Genomic DNA, 18,518 nt, shown 5'->3' with positions numbered 1-18,518 from the left:
TGTTTTCCTTCATAAGCTGCCTAGCATTTATCTTTTTTTAAAATAATGTCATCTTAATAAATGTGAGGCCTCTTGGCATGGTTTTGATTGTATCATTTTTAATCTATTCATTCTCTTCAATGAGTTCTTCTTTCTTATTTTATTTTATTGTATCAGGAATTGAACTCAGCACTTTGTGCTTGCCAGGCAGGTGCTTGTGCCGCTGAGCTAGATCCCTGGCTCTAATACTTTCAATAGGAGGACTCTTGTCTTCTTTTCCAGGGAATGTACTTCTCTTTGCCTGTCTCTGTTTCTTTCTTTCTCTTTATGTACCTCTCTTCTGTCCCTTTGTGTGTGTCTCTCATACACTGTATTTCCCTTCTAACTAGCTCTTTTGTTGGTAAAAACTCTGACAAACACATTGATGCTTCCAAATCTACTCTCATGTCCCTGAGTTTTTTCTTGCTACACCCTTAGACAATGTCATGGCCGAATTTTTTTTTTTTTTTTTTGTACTGGGGATTAGAACTCGTGACCTCATGCTTGCCGGGCAGGCACTTATGCCACTGAGCTAAGTCCCCAGCCCCAGTGGCCCAGTTTTTAAAATCATTATTTCAGTCTTATTGTCATGGTAGGCCATTCACTGTTTTGCCCTGTTCACCTGAGGGTAATTTTAGTGCATTTTATGTCTCTCTCATTTTAGTTGTTCTGCTTTCTTAGGCATTCATTCTGCAATTACTGGCTGAGCCCATACTGGAATGCAGATCTTTTTCTAGTTGCTGGAGATCAAATTCTGCCATGATACTAACTTTTCGTCTGGATTCATTTTTCTGACAAAGAGCTGATTCATGTCTAGAGCACATAGATTCTAAATATTCTGTACTGGCAGGTGGATACATTTTATTTCATGGGGAAAATATCTTAAAATTTGGGAAGATTGTCATGAAAATCCAGGTTTCCGATGTTTTTTTGACCTTCAGGGCTAGCTGACATTACTGGGCTCTCTACCAAGCAGAGACAGCCAAGGGGGAGCATGCCCTTCCCAGGTGTCTTAATTCCAAACTGCCTCCCTCCTCCCGATCCTCGTGCTACTCAGAAGAACCCTGTTAGTTCACAAAGGAGGAAACTGATGTAAAGAAAATAAAGTGGCTCAGCATAAAGTAAGCAAGATGCACTCAGGAGGCTGAGGCAGGAGGATTGTTGGGAGTTTGATACCAGCCTGGGCTACAACATGAATTCAAGCCCAGCTCAAACTGTGTAGTGAGACCTCGTATCAAAACAAACACCAAAACAAAACAAAACGTAAGCAAGAGCCCAGGCTGGAGAATATTCTTCCACACTTTTAAAACATCTGCAGTAGTCTGGGCAATCAGTCCTTTCCCTAATGTTCTAGAAGGTCAGGCAGTATGGGTTCCATTTTCTTTTCATTGTTGCTTTTTGGTACCAGGGATCAAGCTCAATGATTTCATCCTTTCCAGGCAAGTGCTTGAACCTCGTAGCTAAATCCTCAACCCCTCCATTTTCTCTTTAAAGAGCTTCGTACCTCCTACAGGTATCTTATTTCAGTCTGGTTTGGATCTTTCTGCTACTACTGTAGTGTGGCCCTGCTCTTTGCCTGTCTCATGGTGCTACGCTCCCCATATCTTGGTTCCAGGAATGGTGTCACTGTCATTAAAATAAATCTCTAAAGAGCTTCCTAGGAAAGCCTTCATGGGGGCAGAAGTTGTAAGTCTTGGAATAGCTAATCATTTCGGTGTACTCTGCCCTCGTGCTTAATTAGTAATTTACCAGGCAGTGAAAGTCGACATTAACAATCACCTGTCCAGAACCGTTAGGGCCTCGTTCCCCTGCCTGCAGCATTGTTGGTAAAAAACTCCAGCACCCTTGTGATTTCTCTCACTTCCCACAACAGGTTTTCTTTTTCTGGAAGCTTTTTTTTTTTTTTTAACTTACCAACATAATAGCTCACAATTATATGACCTATTTGGGCTCTGCTTTTTATTCATTGTGCTGTGATGATTTTCATTTCGGAGACTAATATATCTCAGGTAATTTCATCTCCCCCATTGGCTTAAAGGATTGCTTTAGAAGACTCTTAGTCTAAGTGGTAAACCTCGTGACTTGGGTCCTTGTTACATGTTTGCTCCCAGCATCCCAGAGATTCTCTTCTGACTTATCCTACAGTTTTTCTGTTGGCTTCTAAGACATCGTGTATAATATTTTCACATTTGGACAGCTATTGTTCTCTGATTGGCTTAACCAGCATTCTGTTCTTAATAAGCATCCTGTTCTTATTTTGGGAATTCATATCTGATTGTATTTCTCTGAGGTATTAACTATAGTTTTTAAACTGACCTTTCTTTTGACCTTATAGATTCTTTCCTCCAAAAAAGAAATGTTTACCTCCTGTCTCACGTCCTTCCCCTTTTATAGTAGCCTTTTTCCAGTGTCTCCTGACTTTTGGATGTGTATTCATGTTTGAATGTGATGCTCTAACATGCCAGTGGGAAGATCTGGGTAGAGCTGGGAGCTGCTGACCAGCAAACGTCACTGTGGGATGACCTGTGGAAGTGGCCACAGTTCTCTTGGGAGGCCCTGAGTGTCACCATGGGGACACTTTTCTAGAAGAGAGGCTTTTCTCTGGGAAAGAATCCTTTAGGCCCCTGTCAGGAGAAGTGGGAGTACCCCGTGTGGTAGTTTTGGAAGATGATGGGGCCCTGAAGATCAGCCAGATTCATGTTTGGAGGGGGACTGTACATAGCATTCAGTTTCACAGAGAGCCTGTCTTCTACAAGGAGCAGGGTAGGATTTCAGCGTGGGGGAGCAGGACTCCACCAGGCTTCAATTATCTGCTTACCGTAGACTTGCAACTGATTCCCCCAGCACCTGCTCTGCTTGATGCCATCTTCTGGAACTTGTTTCCAAGTTCTTATTCATGAGCTTTGTCTTCTAAGAAGACACTGAAATGCTTTCCCTGCTCCTGTCCTCTGTTCTTTCTGTGGGTGAACACACTTGTCCTTCTTTACTGTGTTCTTAGTAAAGCTTGTTAAACACAACAAAGATAGATACTGACCAATGTGCTGGGGGGGGTGGATTAGAAGTCAGGCCGAATAATTTTGCTCTGTTAATAGACAGAAAAATCTCCATTTTGCATTTCTAGATGCAGTAAGACGTGGATATCCTCAAACAGTTCTAAGGAATAAGCAATTAATTAGCATCACATTTGTGAATTCTGAAACAGAACTGTGTGACTCTAGGAAAACAAAAGTGTCAAGTCTTAAGCAAACACTTTAGGAATATAAATACTTTTGCCATTTACTTAAATATATTTCACATCAAGATGGCATACCTTTAAATAAAAGCATTTGAAATTAAAAGCCAGAATTCTATTTTCATCTTGTAAATGCCATGTGATTTTTGAGAGCACATGTAATTCAGGTTTTTTGTGTGATTTATTTTTAGAGGAGAACATTAAAGAATGGAACAACCACGGCTTGCTACTTTGGAACAATTCATACTGATGCGTCCCTGCTCCTTGCAGAAATTACAGGTGAGCAGATGAAAGCAGGATTTACACACATGTCAACAAAGACTACAGCCCAGGCCTGACAACGACTTCTTCTTGGTGGACAGTCCTGCTTCTTAATTGCTAGAACTGGAGCTTTGCATTTTTTTATTTTGCAAGTAACTAGATATCTGTATGTAACTGTGGCCCTTGCATTTTTTCCTTAAGTAATTTGATTATTTACTTACAGTTTCTAGCTCCAGAAAGTTTATGCACGTGAGTTTGGTGTACTAATTTAGAGCTTTCTAGGGTAAGCTTGTTAATTCTTCTGTGGCATCAGCCTATTCAGGTGTCTTGGTTAGACTCAGGGCAGAGTGCTTAATACAGGGGAGAGGACGGAAGTGAAAATAGTCTCTGCCCTGGAAGACCCAGACAGAACACTTACAATAATTTTAGCAATATCTGCAATGCTGTGATTAGATGCCCTGCACTGAACCAAGCACTGTGCATGGGTGGAATAAGCTGCAGATAACTCTGTGTGATGGTTATTGATGTCCTCTTGGTACCAGCAGATAAACTGATGCTCAGAGGCTAACTGCTGTGCCCGCGGTAGAAAAGCTAGTATCCCAAGGGGAGACTGAATTTAGGTTGATGATCCTGCAACTTATGCCCATGCACTGTCTGGTCTGTACCGAGCACTTAGTAAATGCTAAGTAAATGTTGATGAATGTACTTCAGACACTGCACTGTACTTCAGAAACTTAGTAAATCTTGATGAATGTACTTCAGACACTGCTGATAGCCGGTGTAATCTGTACCGGAAGCCTGACGTGTGATACTGAAAGTAGTGATCAGAGGAGGCAAAGAGAACCCGACTAGATCATCCGGGAAGGTTTCATTGACAGGACCTTTAAGCGAGGCTTTGGAGGGAAGAAAACCGGGGAAAGATTGAAGTATCTCCTACACATCTGAAATGAGATGGGCAGAGGCACGAGGGCGGGTTCGCCACTGGTGGACCCAGGAAGTAGGAAACAACAGTTTAAAGGAGAAGAAGACTGCACAGTGGGGTGCTGAGGATGTTGGGCAGGTAGGGTGGTTCAGACTCTGGGGGACTTGAATAAGCATCAAAGGTGACAGCAAGTTTTAGGCCAAGGGAGTGACATAATAAAAGAGATATTATAAGAGAGACTAATTTAGTAGCCAGGTATTTAACTAAGTGACAGGGGAAAGAGAGTGACAGGAAACATTTGGAAAGATTAGTATGATAGCAGTGGGAGCTTTGTAAAAACAGCATTGCCCTATGTACCTCCCCCTTCCTTGCTGAAATAGAATTCTTGCCGCACCTCTCGTGAGTACTAGGTTCAGTAGTGCTTAGAGCTGCCAGTGATCTGAAGTCAAATTCCCCGAAGGTAGTGCTGCTGATACGGTGATAGTTAAGGAGAGCAGCAGTGTGGGATGAGGAGCGTGTCCATGGTTGTGCATATTCCTCATGGCCCTGCATATAGCAGAGGACAGTGGGAACAGACAGGTCTAGATCTCAGACAAACAGCATCTGCTTCCTAAGAATTAACCAGAGAACTAAGGTGTGTCACACTGAATTTCTCATGTTCTCAACGCTCCACCGAGCTGTGCTCCATCCGGGAGGGCACCCGGGATACACAGATGGAGATGCAGTCCGAGGCATGAGGGTGGAGTAGTTGACAGGAAGGAGACTGTGAGTAGTGGAGCAAGAGAAGCGGGAGAAAAGAGAAGAGACAGAATGTAGGTGTGCCGAAAAAGAGTCGAGTGTCTCCCTAGGATCTCAGGCTGTTCACCCTTCACTGTGTCATAAAATGAGAGCAAAGATAGCTGGCATAGGTCAAAATATAGGCAGACTGTACAGACAAAGGAAGAGCTGATTCAGAGGGACAGTACACCCCGTTATTACCCAAGGCAGGGAGAGTGAATGTGTGATTCCTGGAAGCACCTCTACAGCTTACTGTAATTACTGGGTTTGGTCACTGTTATTATTCCTCAGCGGTAAGTGGTATGATGCTAAATGCTCTTTTACAATTGCATTTTTCATAATTATCTTAATTTAAAGTATTTCTAAAAGCTTCAGAAAAGTACACATTGGAAAAGAAAGATTCCTTCAGGTTCATTTTGTGTGTGTTTCACAGATAAATTTGGGCAGCGGGCATTTGTTGGCAAAGTATGCATGGACATGAACAACAGCGTTCCAGAATACAAGGAGACCACTGAGGAGTCAGTCAGGGAAACCAAAAGGTAACAAGCCATGTGTCTGCATTTCTCTTGTGGATGAGTCTTATGGATTTGGAGAGGGAGAGAGAAAATCAGATACTTCCAACTCTTTCGGGACCTGCATGTGGTGATTCAGAAGGCTGTGTTCAGTGCAGTGTCTCCTGCTATAGAGTACCTGCTCCCACACCCTCCATGGGCACCACACCCATTGCCAGTGACCTGAGTAACCTCCTGGATGTTCCTCTGGTGCCAGTAGCACCATCCTGGGGACAGAGTAACACATGGCTCTCTGGGCGATTGTTGTCAAATTGTAGTAGCCACGTAGCAGAGCCAAAATTTAAAACCAGGGTCTGTGAATCTGCAGTTAGAGCTCTTTCTGCTCTGTGATGGCTCCCAGCTCATACTTAACATTTAAAAGAGTGTGTAAGAGAGAATCAGAAGCACGTGAGAGCATTCGTTACAGCGTCTGTTTGCTCATAAGCGATGCTGTGAGGGCACATTTACAGGATGAAATCCTACACAGGAAGTCTGGAAAAATGACTTACAGTGATAGACTCATGAAAGCCATTTGGCTACAAAAGTTGTTGTAAAAATACCAAAAGAACACATGCTCCCCGGTATAAAATACAGAGAAGCACAAAAAACTACAAAGGAGAAAAATGTCCTCTATACTGAAAGCCCATAAAGTTACCAGTGTATTGGGATTTTACTCTTTTAGTTCTTTGCAAGGTGGTGTATGCACCCCTCAGTACTGCTGCGGCCCACTGTAGAAGAGAAGGTTCTGCAGAGCCGCTGGAATGTCTGTAACCCTCTCACACAGAACATCCCTTCCCCAAAAATGTGACTTGAAAGGACATCTCCCAAAGTGTACAGAGGTTTTATGGACGTTTGATCCATGGAACACAAGCTAGAGAGAGACCTTGAGAAGGGCCAAGTCCTCGTTTGTATCTGTTAGGCATAAAACATGACTCAACAGAGGTTGTGAACAGCCTCTTTGGGGAGGTCGTGAACAACTTTGGGGAGTTTTCCACCTCAAACATTGGGTTCCATGTGCAAATCAAATTATAGAAAGTAGGTGTGTACAGAGCAAATGAGGACATATGTCCACGTAAAGACTTATATGTGAACGTTCGTGGTGTCATTACTCAATAGAAGCCAAGTGTGAATCAAGGTTCACTGTGCACCAGTATCCATCCTAGTGGAGGACTCAAAACAGCTCACCAACACCACACACCAGTGTTAACCACCTTGCACGAGTCTGCCGAGGCACAGAACACTATGCAGCAGTTAAGAGAAGTAACTTATTATTCACACACAGACAGCAGCACGTAATAGAAGCCCAGGGTTTGTGCCAAGTGGGTCCCCTGAGGTCCAGGCGGAGTGGAATCTTGGCTGTGTGTGACCTGCATTGCAATACAGCTGAGGACCCTGAAATAAGAACCACTCAGCTCTAGAGGTTTAGGACATGCTGTTCTAATAGGAAGCACAGCAGAGCCCAGGTTAATGTGGCCAGTTGCTCCTTATCTCAGATTGCTGCATTTGCAGCATGTTCTGTACTCTGAGGATAACAGAGCTGGGTTTCCAGGGTCATCAGAGGGCTTCTACAACTGAAGCGTGGGACCGATATAAATTTCTGTCAACTGGCAAGTAGATAAACAAGATGGGGCATATAGTGGCATGTGTTCAACAATAAGAAGGAATGAGTTACTGCAACGTTGAACTATTTTTAAAATAAGCCAAGAGAAGCCATACACAAAAGACACATGATTTCGTTTAAGTGAAAAGTATAGAAAATATAAATCTATAGACTGAAACTGGGTTCAGAGCTGGGCTGGTACTGAAGGCAGCCATGTGTATCAACTGTAAACAGGCTCACAGAATCTAAGCAGAGCAGTGAAAATGTTCAAAGCTAGTTTGTGATGGTAGTTCCAAAACTCAAGACAAATTGCTAACATTAGTGAGTAGTACCAAGCAGGTGAATTTTATGGTATGCAAAAAAGAAATTGCACTAAAATAGTTTTAAGAAATACATCTGAGATGCATGTTCCTAGTTCTGTCTTTTTAAATAAGGGTTAAATGGGAAGTGATTCATTTTTTAAAGTAAATATTATCTTTGCAGGTTTGTTAATTTTTTTAAATTTAATTTTATTTTTTTTTCCTTTTTTTATTTAAAAAAAGTTTAAGATAAAAGAGGTCTTAACAACACAGGTCAGAACAAAACAATTTAAGCAACATAGTGTTTCACCACAAGACAATCTGACATAACAGTAGTTACCATAGTGTCTCTTTCCTTGAAATATTTGCATATACCTTCATATACTATAGCATCAAATATAACACAGTGTAAAACCATTCAAGAGAATGAAAGTATTACAGGGTATTTAGAACTAACAGAAAATGAACAGTGGTTACTATATTATTTCCTTGTCTATAAAAAATTTTGTTTATACTATCACATATAATAAAATCCAATAAGATACAACATGATAAAACCGATGGAAACAGAAGAACAAAAGCTTGATGGGACTTCAAAATGAGATTATATTAAATCATCACTAGTTATTGTAGTGTCTTATTTTCTTCAAAATAGCTGTTTATACCATCACAGACAATAAAATCAAAAAACCCAGAATAAAGCCATTCCAACTAATAAATGAAAACATTATAAAGCTTCAAAGCCATGTAATGGGGAATCATGATTACTACATAATTTTATGTATTCTTACCATTTCTTACACTAGGGAAACTATTCGGTATTTATACATGTGAGTTTGATGTATTTCGCTTATGAGTATGGTCTCAAGCTGCGTCCATTTATTAGTAAATATCTCAATGTGATCATTCTTTATAGCTGAGTAGTACTCCATTGTATAAAAATACCACATCTTTTTTAATCCATTCCTCAGGTGATGAACACTTAGGTTGCTTCCAAGATCTGGCTATTACAAATTGTGCTGCTATAAACATGGGTGCACATATCTCCCTGTTGTATGATGTTTTCAGTTCTTCTGGGAATATGCCTAGAAGTGGAATACCTGGAGTTTTTTTTTTTTCATTTTAGTAAAATTTTAAAGAAAATAAAAATTTCAAAACAAATTTCAAAATTTTGAAGAAAATAAATTTTAAAATAAAAATTTCAAAACAAGAGAATAGGAGAATAACGATGGTTAATACATTGTGTTTTGTTAACTTTAAATTAGTTACTCAGAGTACAAGATACAGACATTTAATTGTTCAAACAATATTAGCACAAACCTTCTTTTCAATGAACTAAGAGAAAGTAGTAGTATAACTATCTTAATTTATATATATATATTTCTGTATATATATATATATATATATATATATATATATATATTTCTGATTGGTTTTGCTTTTCCCTTCATTCTTTTCTCCTTTCTCCCGTTCCAGTTTTTACATTTGAAGAGAATGATTTGGTGTACAGAGACTTTGCAGGCGTAGATGCATCCTCAGAGATTCTGTCTGTGCTTTTCTGTCGTGTAACAGCGCTTCCCTTGCTGCTTCGCCGTTCCTTCCTCTCATTTTTCTACCTGAATCCCACACAGTTGAAGCAGAATTGTTTTTAAAAGGCCAAGAATCTCAAGATGTGTCAGCACACTCGGGCTTCCTTTTTGATGTAGAATTAGGGGTGAAAGATGAATTTATCCACCATTTAATCCTCTTCCCATTTTCCGTGGACCATGTGTGGATTTATTCAACTTGATGAGATTGCTGTGTTACTTTAAAGCTTTTGCACATCAGAACTATTTTTGTGCATCAAATTGTATTTTAAAGTCTTGGGGAAATTACCTTAAGAACCCTAGTGAAAATCCCTTGGTAAAAGGAAGGATTTCTTTTTTTAAAATGACCCTCTCCCTCTCCTATATGGTATCAGGGTCCTTGTGAAGATTGAATTTGCTGTGAAGTGGGCATGGTCTGCTCAAAAGATTACTTTGGCTTGTGGGCTATATTACTGCTTAAGACAGTGAATTTCCATTGTGTTCATTGTGATACAATAAGGGGGAATTCTACTGATCAGATAGGGACCTTTCTTACAGGATTGTAAATGGCTTTTCCCTACTACCTTGAGTAATTAATAAAGATTCATTGTGTTTTATTCAATGTCCAAGGAACAGAGAAAAAAATTCTTTTGACACAGATATTTCCCCTGGGGAAAAAACACCTAGCCTAATTCAAGATTTAGAAACCCAACTTTGTTTTCATCTCTGAGGCCTTGATCAGGATAAGTATTTCCTCTTGAAAGGAAGGCAGAGGGCTTGCTGCACGCACAGAGTGAAGAAACAACCTACTTTCCCTTTACCATTGGTTGCTTGGTTGGTTGGTTATGTGCTTAGCTTCGCTGGTAATCCACTTTTGTGGGCCTTGTAAGCTTTAATTTACACTTGATACTGAATCAAAAGAATACCAGAAGATGGGGAATTATGATTAGTAAACTAGAACTTTGGCCAGGGTAGAAATAGCCATTTTAAAGCCTTTACTTATAACTGTCATCATTCATGTAGCAAAGCTGATAGGATCACCATTCAGCCCGCTCACCACACTTTAAAACCATCATTGGCCCATACCTTCTGCCCTACTCCAGTGTCCACCCTGGTAGGACCCTGGCCTTGGAAGTCAGTGCTGCTCTTATGTGAAGCAGTAGCTTCCACATTAGGGAGATTAGAAGTAGCCCCTAGGCTGCTAAGTGCCTTCATGTGCATAGAGATCTGACTCCAACAGACTGGGAGCCCCACGTCTTGCAGTTTTCCCCTGCGGAGTCTGAGCTAGCTCAGCAGCTTGAGTGGTGTGGGAATACTTAGGGACAGCTCAACTCACGTTAGAATGGCTGCAAATGAGGAAGAGTAATCACTGCTTGCTAACCTTCAGTTAGTGGTGATGAAGCCATGGACATGCAAGGATCGTATTTTTACCCTTTTAATAAAGTTCATTTGAGAATAAACTTTTCTAACTTCCCATTTGTTGCTTTGTTTCAGGTTTGTGTCAGAAATACTTGGAAAGAAGGTAGGTAAGATTGTTCAGAGTTTGCATTTTGCGTCTCTGCCTCATTAACTGTAGGATCCATTAAGCTGATAGAGGTCACTCTGTGTGCATTTAGCTTATTCCGTGCCTGAGGAAGTTTGTTCCTAGAACCTTCATCTGTTAAAGTGGACCCATCTCAGTGAGGTCAGGCATTTGAATTTTAAAATATCTAATTGACAAATAACTATTATAAATATCCAGTGTACGTAACAGGGTGATTTGATACTTGCTTTCATTATCTAATGATGATCATAGTTTAACACCAAAACTGTAGATGCTGGAATCTTTTCATTTGATCAGTGTCTCCCCATGTAATTGAGACATCTGATTTCTGGGTATCTATCCAAGGAAGCAAAATCAGTGTCTCAAAGAGATGTCTGCATTCCTATGTTCATGCAACATTATTTACCATAGTTGAGCTAAATAAGTGTATGTGGACGAATGAATGGATAGATGCACATGGGGTGTATCTCTATGTATACACATGCAATGTACCTATAGACATATAGTGTATATATTGTGATATTATTCAATGGTTAAAAAAGAAGGAAATTCTGCCACTTGCAACAGCATGGATAAATCTATCAAAGCAAAGCAAAACAACAATCTATAAAGCATTATGCTAGGTCAGAGACACCAGCCCTAGAACACAAATGCTACTTGGATTCATTGATTTGTGAAATCTGAAAAAGAGATAGAGGTCAGGCATCTTTTTTCTTTCTACTGAAGGATGTGCAGCCTTACATTTAGACCTCTGTGTTTATTTCTTTGTTTACTTTGACACACAGCTTTGAAATCAGGAAATGCTGACTGTAGTATATTTAATCACCACTCATGTACCTGGAGCGTGAGGTCTGCTTTATTTCTCTAAGTTTGGGTGCATTTCTTGGTCACAGAGCTCATGTATAGGACCCCTTGGCCACCTGCTCTGGGAAAATGCCATTGGGTCAGGTGGGTGAGCTTGATCCTAGCTGTTAGCTAGAATCACTAAGCTGTTAGCTAATTTCAGATTTGAAACTCTGTCATTGCCCAGTGGAGTGTCTTTCTCCTCTAGGACCTTGTAACTGCACAGGACTTTGGGGAGGAGAGAGAGCACTTGTGATGCTATATTTGGTGACCTTCTCAGTTCCTGGCCAGAATCCCCATGCAGTGTTGAGTCTGGATGCTCACAGCGGCCTGTTGGGTCCGGCAGAGAGTCAGCTCGCTGTCACTGGCGATGTCCTAGCGTCGATGAGCCTCTGCAGACAAAGTTATTTCCTGTGTCCTGCCCCACAGGCTGGTCCATGGCTGCAGATCATCTCTCAGACTGGCTGACTGGACCCTTACTTTACCATTTTTATGATCTAATGACAATGACAAGAATCCCTAGAATTTCTTCTAGCTGAACCTGGGGACAATTAGGTGGAACTTTGTAGAGCCTCGTGTTACCACCCCACTCTGTGTCCTTCCCTCCTGCCCAGCCTCGCAACTTAGGTGGCATCAAAGGCCATCCTGCTGCCCGCTGAGCGGTGGCCAGCATATCTCCTCAAGGCGTGGAAAGGGACATAGCCCCCCGCCTCACTCCTCAGCCCTGTCCTTTAACTCTTCTCCTTATGCTCCAGTGCTCTTTGGCAACGCTCCCCAGCCTGGACCTCCTCTGCTTCTGTGTGAGAACGGTCTTTCTTTTGGGACAGGTCTGTCTTCTGCTGACCTTGGTGCTGCAGAATGTATTACACATTATTCTCATCTGTGAGTTGTTTCCATGAAAATGACTCTTAGAATTGGGAACTGCACTCAAAATGAAGATGTGAGAGTAGCGTGCCATGTGATAGGCATCGTGGGATGCGTTGTGTGTTCATGATCTCTGCGGTTTCCTCACCGTTATTTTTGTTCTATCCAGTACCCCAGGGTGAAGCCCATAGTGACTCCGCGGTTTTCCCTTTCCTGCTCTGAGGCACTGATGGGTGAACTTGGCAGCATTGCCAAGGCCCATGAGTTGCATATTCAGGTAGGTGTTTTGCTTCTGATTGTGCCTCTGTCCAGACCTGAAAGATTTCCCAGTACCCTAAATTGTGACTTCCAGTTCTGCTGAAATCTCTTAGAGTCAAAGCATTGCAGGGCAGGACCATTGTCAGTCCAGCTCCTTAACTTCTCAGGTATGGAAACTCGGTGTACTCTAGCCAGTCTTCGAGAGAGGAAAACGTCTGTGTAATGAATGGCAAGATCAGTCATGGGCTGTTCTCTGTGGGCTCCAGTCAGTGCATTCTTCCCTACTTCCCTTTCATTTCACAGCTTCTCTGTATTCTGTACCCACATTCTTGGAGGAGCCATATTTCAAAAAACAAAAACTAATTTCTACCTTACAAAAAGGCACTGAGAAGCCCTTTGTTCTGAGTTCCCTAATTTGAAACCAGGAATATATATATATATATATATATATATATTGCTCTGTCATTAAATTGTTGCAGTTAACAATTAGAATAAAACACTTAAAACCTTAAAACCTCAGGTTAGAATTGGGAGCTCTCCTCCTCATCTAACCTTAATTGCACACTGTATTATGATTTCTCCTCCTAAGAGTTGGCTATCTTAGGAAAGGGCAACTCAGGGTAAAGGCAAATTACTGATCTTTACCATTTTGTTGGTTTAAAAATATATGTTCATCTTCTTAGGTCCCATTACCTCTACTTATCTTTCTGTTTTTATTAATTTTGGTCTCTGATATTTGAATTTTGGATTGAGTCCCATGTAATTATCTCCTGGAGATAAAATTAAAGACCTAGATGATGTTTCTACTTTTAAAACCAAATTCTTCTGTTCTTTAAAAAAAAATAAAAGTACAAATCGCATTTACAAAGATCTAAAAACTAAAATGAAAAAGACATGCCATGAAGTCTGTTTTTGCTTCAAATCTGTACAGATGTCTGTGTTTTTGCTCACATCGACCAGAATCCAAAATCACATGAACTGTCTGGTTGGCCTTTCCTCCCTTCTTCTGTCCAGGCGGTTAGCAGTGGTCTGAGAGTCTCAAGGCCAGGCGGAGCCAGGTGAAATCACCAGCTGTGGAACACTGCTGTCTTTTCCTGTCATTTGTCTGGCTCTGCATATTCTCCCTTATTCATTTGCTATTATTTCCCATAATTTATACTTATCACCAATAGCTTAGAAATGGTTTTTCGTTAGCCTGTGGGTTAGAGTAGGTACTCTTTTTCTTTCTTTGAGACAGGGTCTCACTGTGTAGTGCAGGTTGGCCTGGACTCACTTATGTAGCCCAGGCTGATCTGCAACTCATGAAATTCCTCCTGCTTCAGCCTCCAAGTGCTGGGACTATGGGTGTGCCCCACCCTGGCCAGCTGGAGTGGTTACTCACAAGTATTGTGTCTCAGAAATGCCTTACGTTCTCTCAGGTCATGTGACCTGGAGAAAGGTCCGTGTGGGGGCCTCTGACTCACTTATTTTGCTTGCACTTGGATTCCTGTGGCTTCTTCCTTAATGACAACAGGATTATGCAACTTGGTTATTTTCAAACTATTTTCTGCAGGGAAACTCTGAGAAAAACAGCAAAGGGGACAGATCAGGGCTGGGGTCCCGGCGTCCTGAACCTTATCATTCTGAGGGACAACTTATTTATGCCTTTGCATGGTAGATTTCCATGAATTACAAATATGAAGTATGAATAACACACCCACAGCTAATGGAATTTAGAAAATCACTCATCTAGCCCAACCTTTTTACTTAGAGACAAGAAAAGGGAGGCCCAAAAAAGGAAAGAACTTATTTGTCCTAAGTCTAGTAACTAGGGTCGGAAATTGGGCTAAAACTCATACTTTTTTGCTCAAATTCCAGCCATGCTGTCTGTCTTGTGACGCTCTAAACTCTTTCCTAAATGGCCAACACTAGAAGACACAGGTTGCTACAAATAGCTGAATTCTTGACACACATTAAGGAATTCTTTGTATTTTTTCTTCCTACTGGAATTGCAAAAGACTTTATTAGAAAAATTTGTCTTGAGGTTATGCACACGTGTTCTTCATAGTATTTTGTTCATATCTTGTTGTGTATGATACATATAATTATTTACAATAAAACCCATGCACTAACAGTCCCCGATATCAGTAAGCAGAAACCAGCCAAAGAGAATTCGAAACCACAAGGCAGTGTGGTTTTGAATATTTTACAGAAAAAAATGTGAAACTTTTTTCTTACAGAGCCATATAAGTGAGACTCCGGATGAAGTTGAAGCAGTGAAAAATTTGTATCCCAGTTATAAGAACTACACAGATGTCTATGATAAAAACAATCTTCTGACAGATAAGGTACACTCTGTTTTATGACACAATGTATGTAAAGTCAGGTACAGTTATTTAAATTCAGTTGTGAGCTTCAGACTTTCCGTGACATGCATTCATTTACCAAACTAGGGAAAGATTCAGTGAGTGTGAGTGTGTGTGTGTGGTTTCATCCCACTCATTTCCAAGGCTCCATTCCAGGGTAGGAATGTTGTTTGTCCTGAAGACACCCTACGGTGCCATTATCAATGTGCCTTCCTGTGAGTCAGCAAAAGTGTGTCTAAGGGTCTTGTCTGTACAGAATGTAAGTAGGGGTATTAATTACATATGAAAAATTTTAAATGGGGATTGGTTAAATTATAAAATGTATCTGATTAGAATTCTGTCCAACACTGACCAAGAAGGAAGTGTACAGGCTCCCAAGGAAGAGTGCATGGTACATTTGATGAGCTCTGATGAGCAGCTGTGTTCTCACTTAGAAGAAACTGCCTGAAGGCACAGACTGAATGTTAAAATGACTCTTCCTGAGGGAGAAAGCAAAAGCATTTCTAAACTCATCAGATGTTAAAAAAAAAAAAAAGGAGTACATATTGCTGTTATAATTATTTAAAATTAATTTGAGTGCTAAGAAACCTTACTACAACAATATGATCTTTGGCCTTGGCCGTCTCTGCAATATACAAAGTGCATGCAGAATTTATTGCAGCAAATAATTTCTGAATGAGTGTGTGGCAGGAGACATAAATGTAACTGATTCAAAAAGACGCAACCCAGTTGTAAGTTATGTGAATGCCACAACATCATTTTTATCCTCCTCTGCACAGATTCCATATAATTAACCTTCAGTTTGATGTTAGTTTTATTTGCATGGAGGTTGGGAAAGTTTTATTTTAATGATAATTCTCTGGTCACTGAACCATGACTTTCAACAGAGAAGGTTATTTAGATACAGATTTTATACAGAAGGGAAAAGAATTATGCAAGAGTATTCATTCAAAATACTCCACAAATTTTATCAAGGTGACAAATTTGGAGAAGTCTTATATATGCAGTATCTGCTTTCTAAAATCAATTTTATCTTCTAAATTTATGTTTATGTTAGACTGCCTCGTTTTATGAAAATATGAATATAGATGAGTTAAGATTTATTTGATGTTATGTGTTAAGACCACTGGTGGTGCTATGTTAGATCTAGGATCAGAAATAAAAATAGTTCTTTGCAGGATCACTCTCACAGCTACCATGTATTTCTAGAAAGTTCTAACGAGAATAGGAATTAAGTATAGCCCTACCAGTAACTCACCATATACACCTAGAACAGAAAACAACTGGACAGTTTTCTAAAGCAGAAATAGAATAGGATATCCATCCAACACTTCAGACTGCTAGAACCTCTTATTTTGCAGGTTATCTGGACCAACTCTCATTATTTTATAGGATAACAAAAATCAAAGGAAAAAAAGAGCCACAAATTGCTGAGAGTTTTGTGATAAAATATTTTCAGATGCATTTTCTGGAGGTGTATGGTTTATACCCAGAAATTCTGTACATACAAATAATCACAGTTCTTCTTATGAAAATGGTAATAGCCGAGTTATACCTTCTGTGTCTCCCTGAAACTCCTGGGGTGCACAGTTTTGAGTGATGAATTCCATGTTGGACATTTTCTCTCCAGACGGTGATGGCGCATGGCTGCTACCTCTCTGCAGAAGAACTGGACGTGTTCCATGAACGGGGAGCATCCATCTCACACTGTCCCAATTCTAATGTATCGTAAGTAGCAGAATAGTTCGGTAAATTATGATTGTGTGGGTTGCAGGTGGACCACAAACACCTTTCCTCTCTGAGTCATTCATGCCCCTAAGATGTGTCTTTTATTGTTAACTATGATTGGGATAGGAATTTGGGAGGTGGACATTTACCCTACTGTGGTGGAGAGAAAAAAAAAGAGCACTTAAGAGAGGATTTTTTTTTTTTTTGATAGAATATGTGTTCGAAGAGGACCATGACAAGGAATTTTGTATCTGTGACCTTAATTATGGCCTTGTAACCACAATAAGGGGAAACAACATTCTTTGGATGAATCATACAACATCTTCTAAATTAAAACATGATCCAGTTGTTCAGATTGAGGCCTGAAGTTAGGATACATTTCTGTTTACCTCTAACAACTTTGAGAGGTTTATTTTGGGTGCACTGGGGCTTTGGAAATGCTGTTCAGGTGCATTGTGAGCAGATCGATTTGACCTTTGCATCTTGTTGGACTTCTAGGGGTGCTTCAGTTTGTCTTTTTAGAAAGGTGACACATCTGGTAAGTTGTCATGAGGTCCAGAAGCCAGCCCAGGGACCCTCTCTGCTTCTCAGTACTGTTCTCAGCAGCAGCACTAGATGCAGGCCCTTGTGAGCTTGAACCCCTTTCACTAGTTGCACCCTCCTAGCTTTGATCTTGCACCTGCAGGGCAGAGAAGGGCCGGTACCTTTCCTCACCCAGCATAAGGGCCATGACCTATTCTCTATAACAGAAGACAGGATAACAGGAAAGCAGCCTAACCTAGTTATTTAGTCAGACCTTTAGAATGAAGATGGAAAGACAGATCTCTCCCTGTTTTTGTTCTGATTTGACAAAGCATGGACAAACGTAGAAGTGTGGTTAGACGGGAAAGATTTACCCAATGCTAAGATACTGAGAAAGAAAGACCACGCAGTCCTGCTATTCAAGTTCTTCTGGGCCTCTCCATGCAGCATTTTCAGGACCCTATAAAGTAGGCATCTTGTGGCTTTTATGGGACCTGGTAGGTCGAGAATTTCTTTGTGGCCCTTAAGATAGAATGCAGGGGGAGATTAGAGTAAAACTTAGCTTCTGTGGCTTGCTTTGGGGGAGATGCGTTTCAAGTTTCTGTGTCTAACCTTGAGTAAGAGAATTATTTTGTGGGGGGTACTGAGGATGAACCCGACATCTTGCACATGCTAAGCATGTGCTGTACCCCTGAGCTGCACCCCAGCCCTAAGAAACTCTAGTTTCTGTGATTTGCCTTGCAGGGAAGAAATAAGTCCAGGAAACAGGAGGACAAAACAAAGTCAGAAGCAGACTTTGATTTCTGAGATAGCTTTGAGCCCCAAAGCTGGGATGCCTCCTGAATGCTGACCCAAATCACTGTTCCCTCAGGGTCACTGCTTGTTCTGGACACCGAGGAAGGACAAAAGCTTTATAGTATAATTTCTGCTTTCTAATGACGAAAGACTTGATTAACAAAATTTGAAACAGATAATACTTGAACTAATTGCAAAGTATAATTTCTTTGTTTATTCTTTTCTTTCATATAAGTGACCCTCTGCTTTCCACTCTGATTCTTGCTTCTTTGCACCTTCCTGAGTATAACCTCAATCCCAGGATAAGCTCTTTCTGTTCTCCAGAAGATGTCACACCAGAACATAATGTGTTTGTGTCAGCATTAGGGTGAATATTAATGGAAGATACAATTTTC

At 40.6% G+C, this 18,518-nt stretch overlaps 1 protein-coding gene across 1 annotated transcript in view; it reads left to right on the top strand.

Annotated features, from left to right (window-relative positions):
• The window catches only part of Gda (guanine deaminase), a 69,118-nt gene that overhangs the window by 34,778 nt on the left and 15,822 nt on the right, over positions 1-18,518 (top strand). The window contains exons 4-9 of the mRNA XM_005004744.4: positions 3,442-3,529; positions 5,644-5,749; positions 10,720-10,747; positions 12,645-12,752; positions 14,953-15,060; positions 16,709-16,806. Coding sequence (XP_005004801.1) covers positions 3,442-3,529; positions 5,644-5,749; positions 10,720-10,747; positions 12,645-12,752; positions 14,953-15,060; positions 16,709-16,806 — 536 coding nt within the window. The remainder of the gene's footprint in view (positions 1-3,441; positions 3,530-5,643; positions 5,750-10,719; positions 10,748-12,644; positions 12,753-14,952; positions 15,061-16,708; positions 16,807-18,518) is intronic.

The sequence above is a fragment of the Cavia porcellus genome, unplaced genomic scaffold (assembly GCF_034190915.1).
Source record: "Cavia porcellus strain 051 isolate PalLab524CR breed Dunkin Hartley unplaced genomic scaffold, mCavPor4.1 scaffold_1, whole genome shotgun sequence".
Lineage (NCBI taxonomy): Eukaryota > Metazoa > Chordata > Mammalia > Rodentia > Caviidae > Cavia > Cavia porcellus.
The sequence above is the reverse complement of the archived record's forward strand: the minus strand, read 5'-3'. Positions and strand labels throughout refer to the sequence as shown.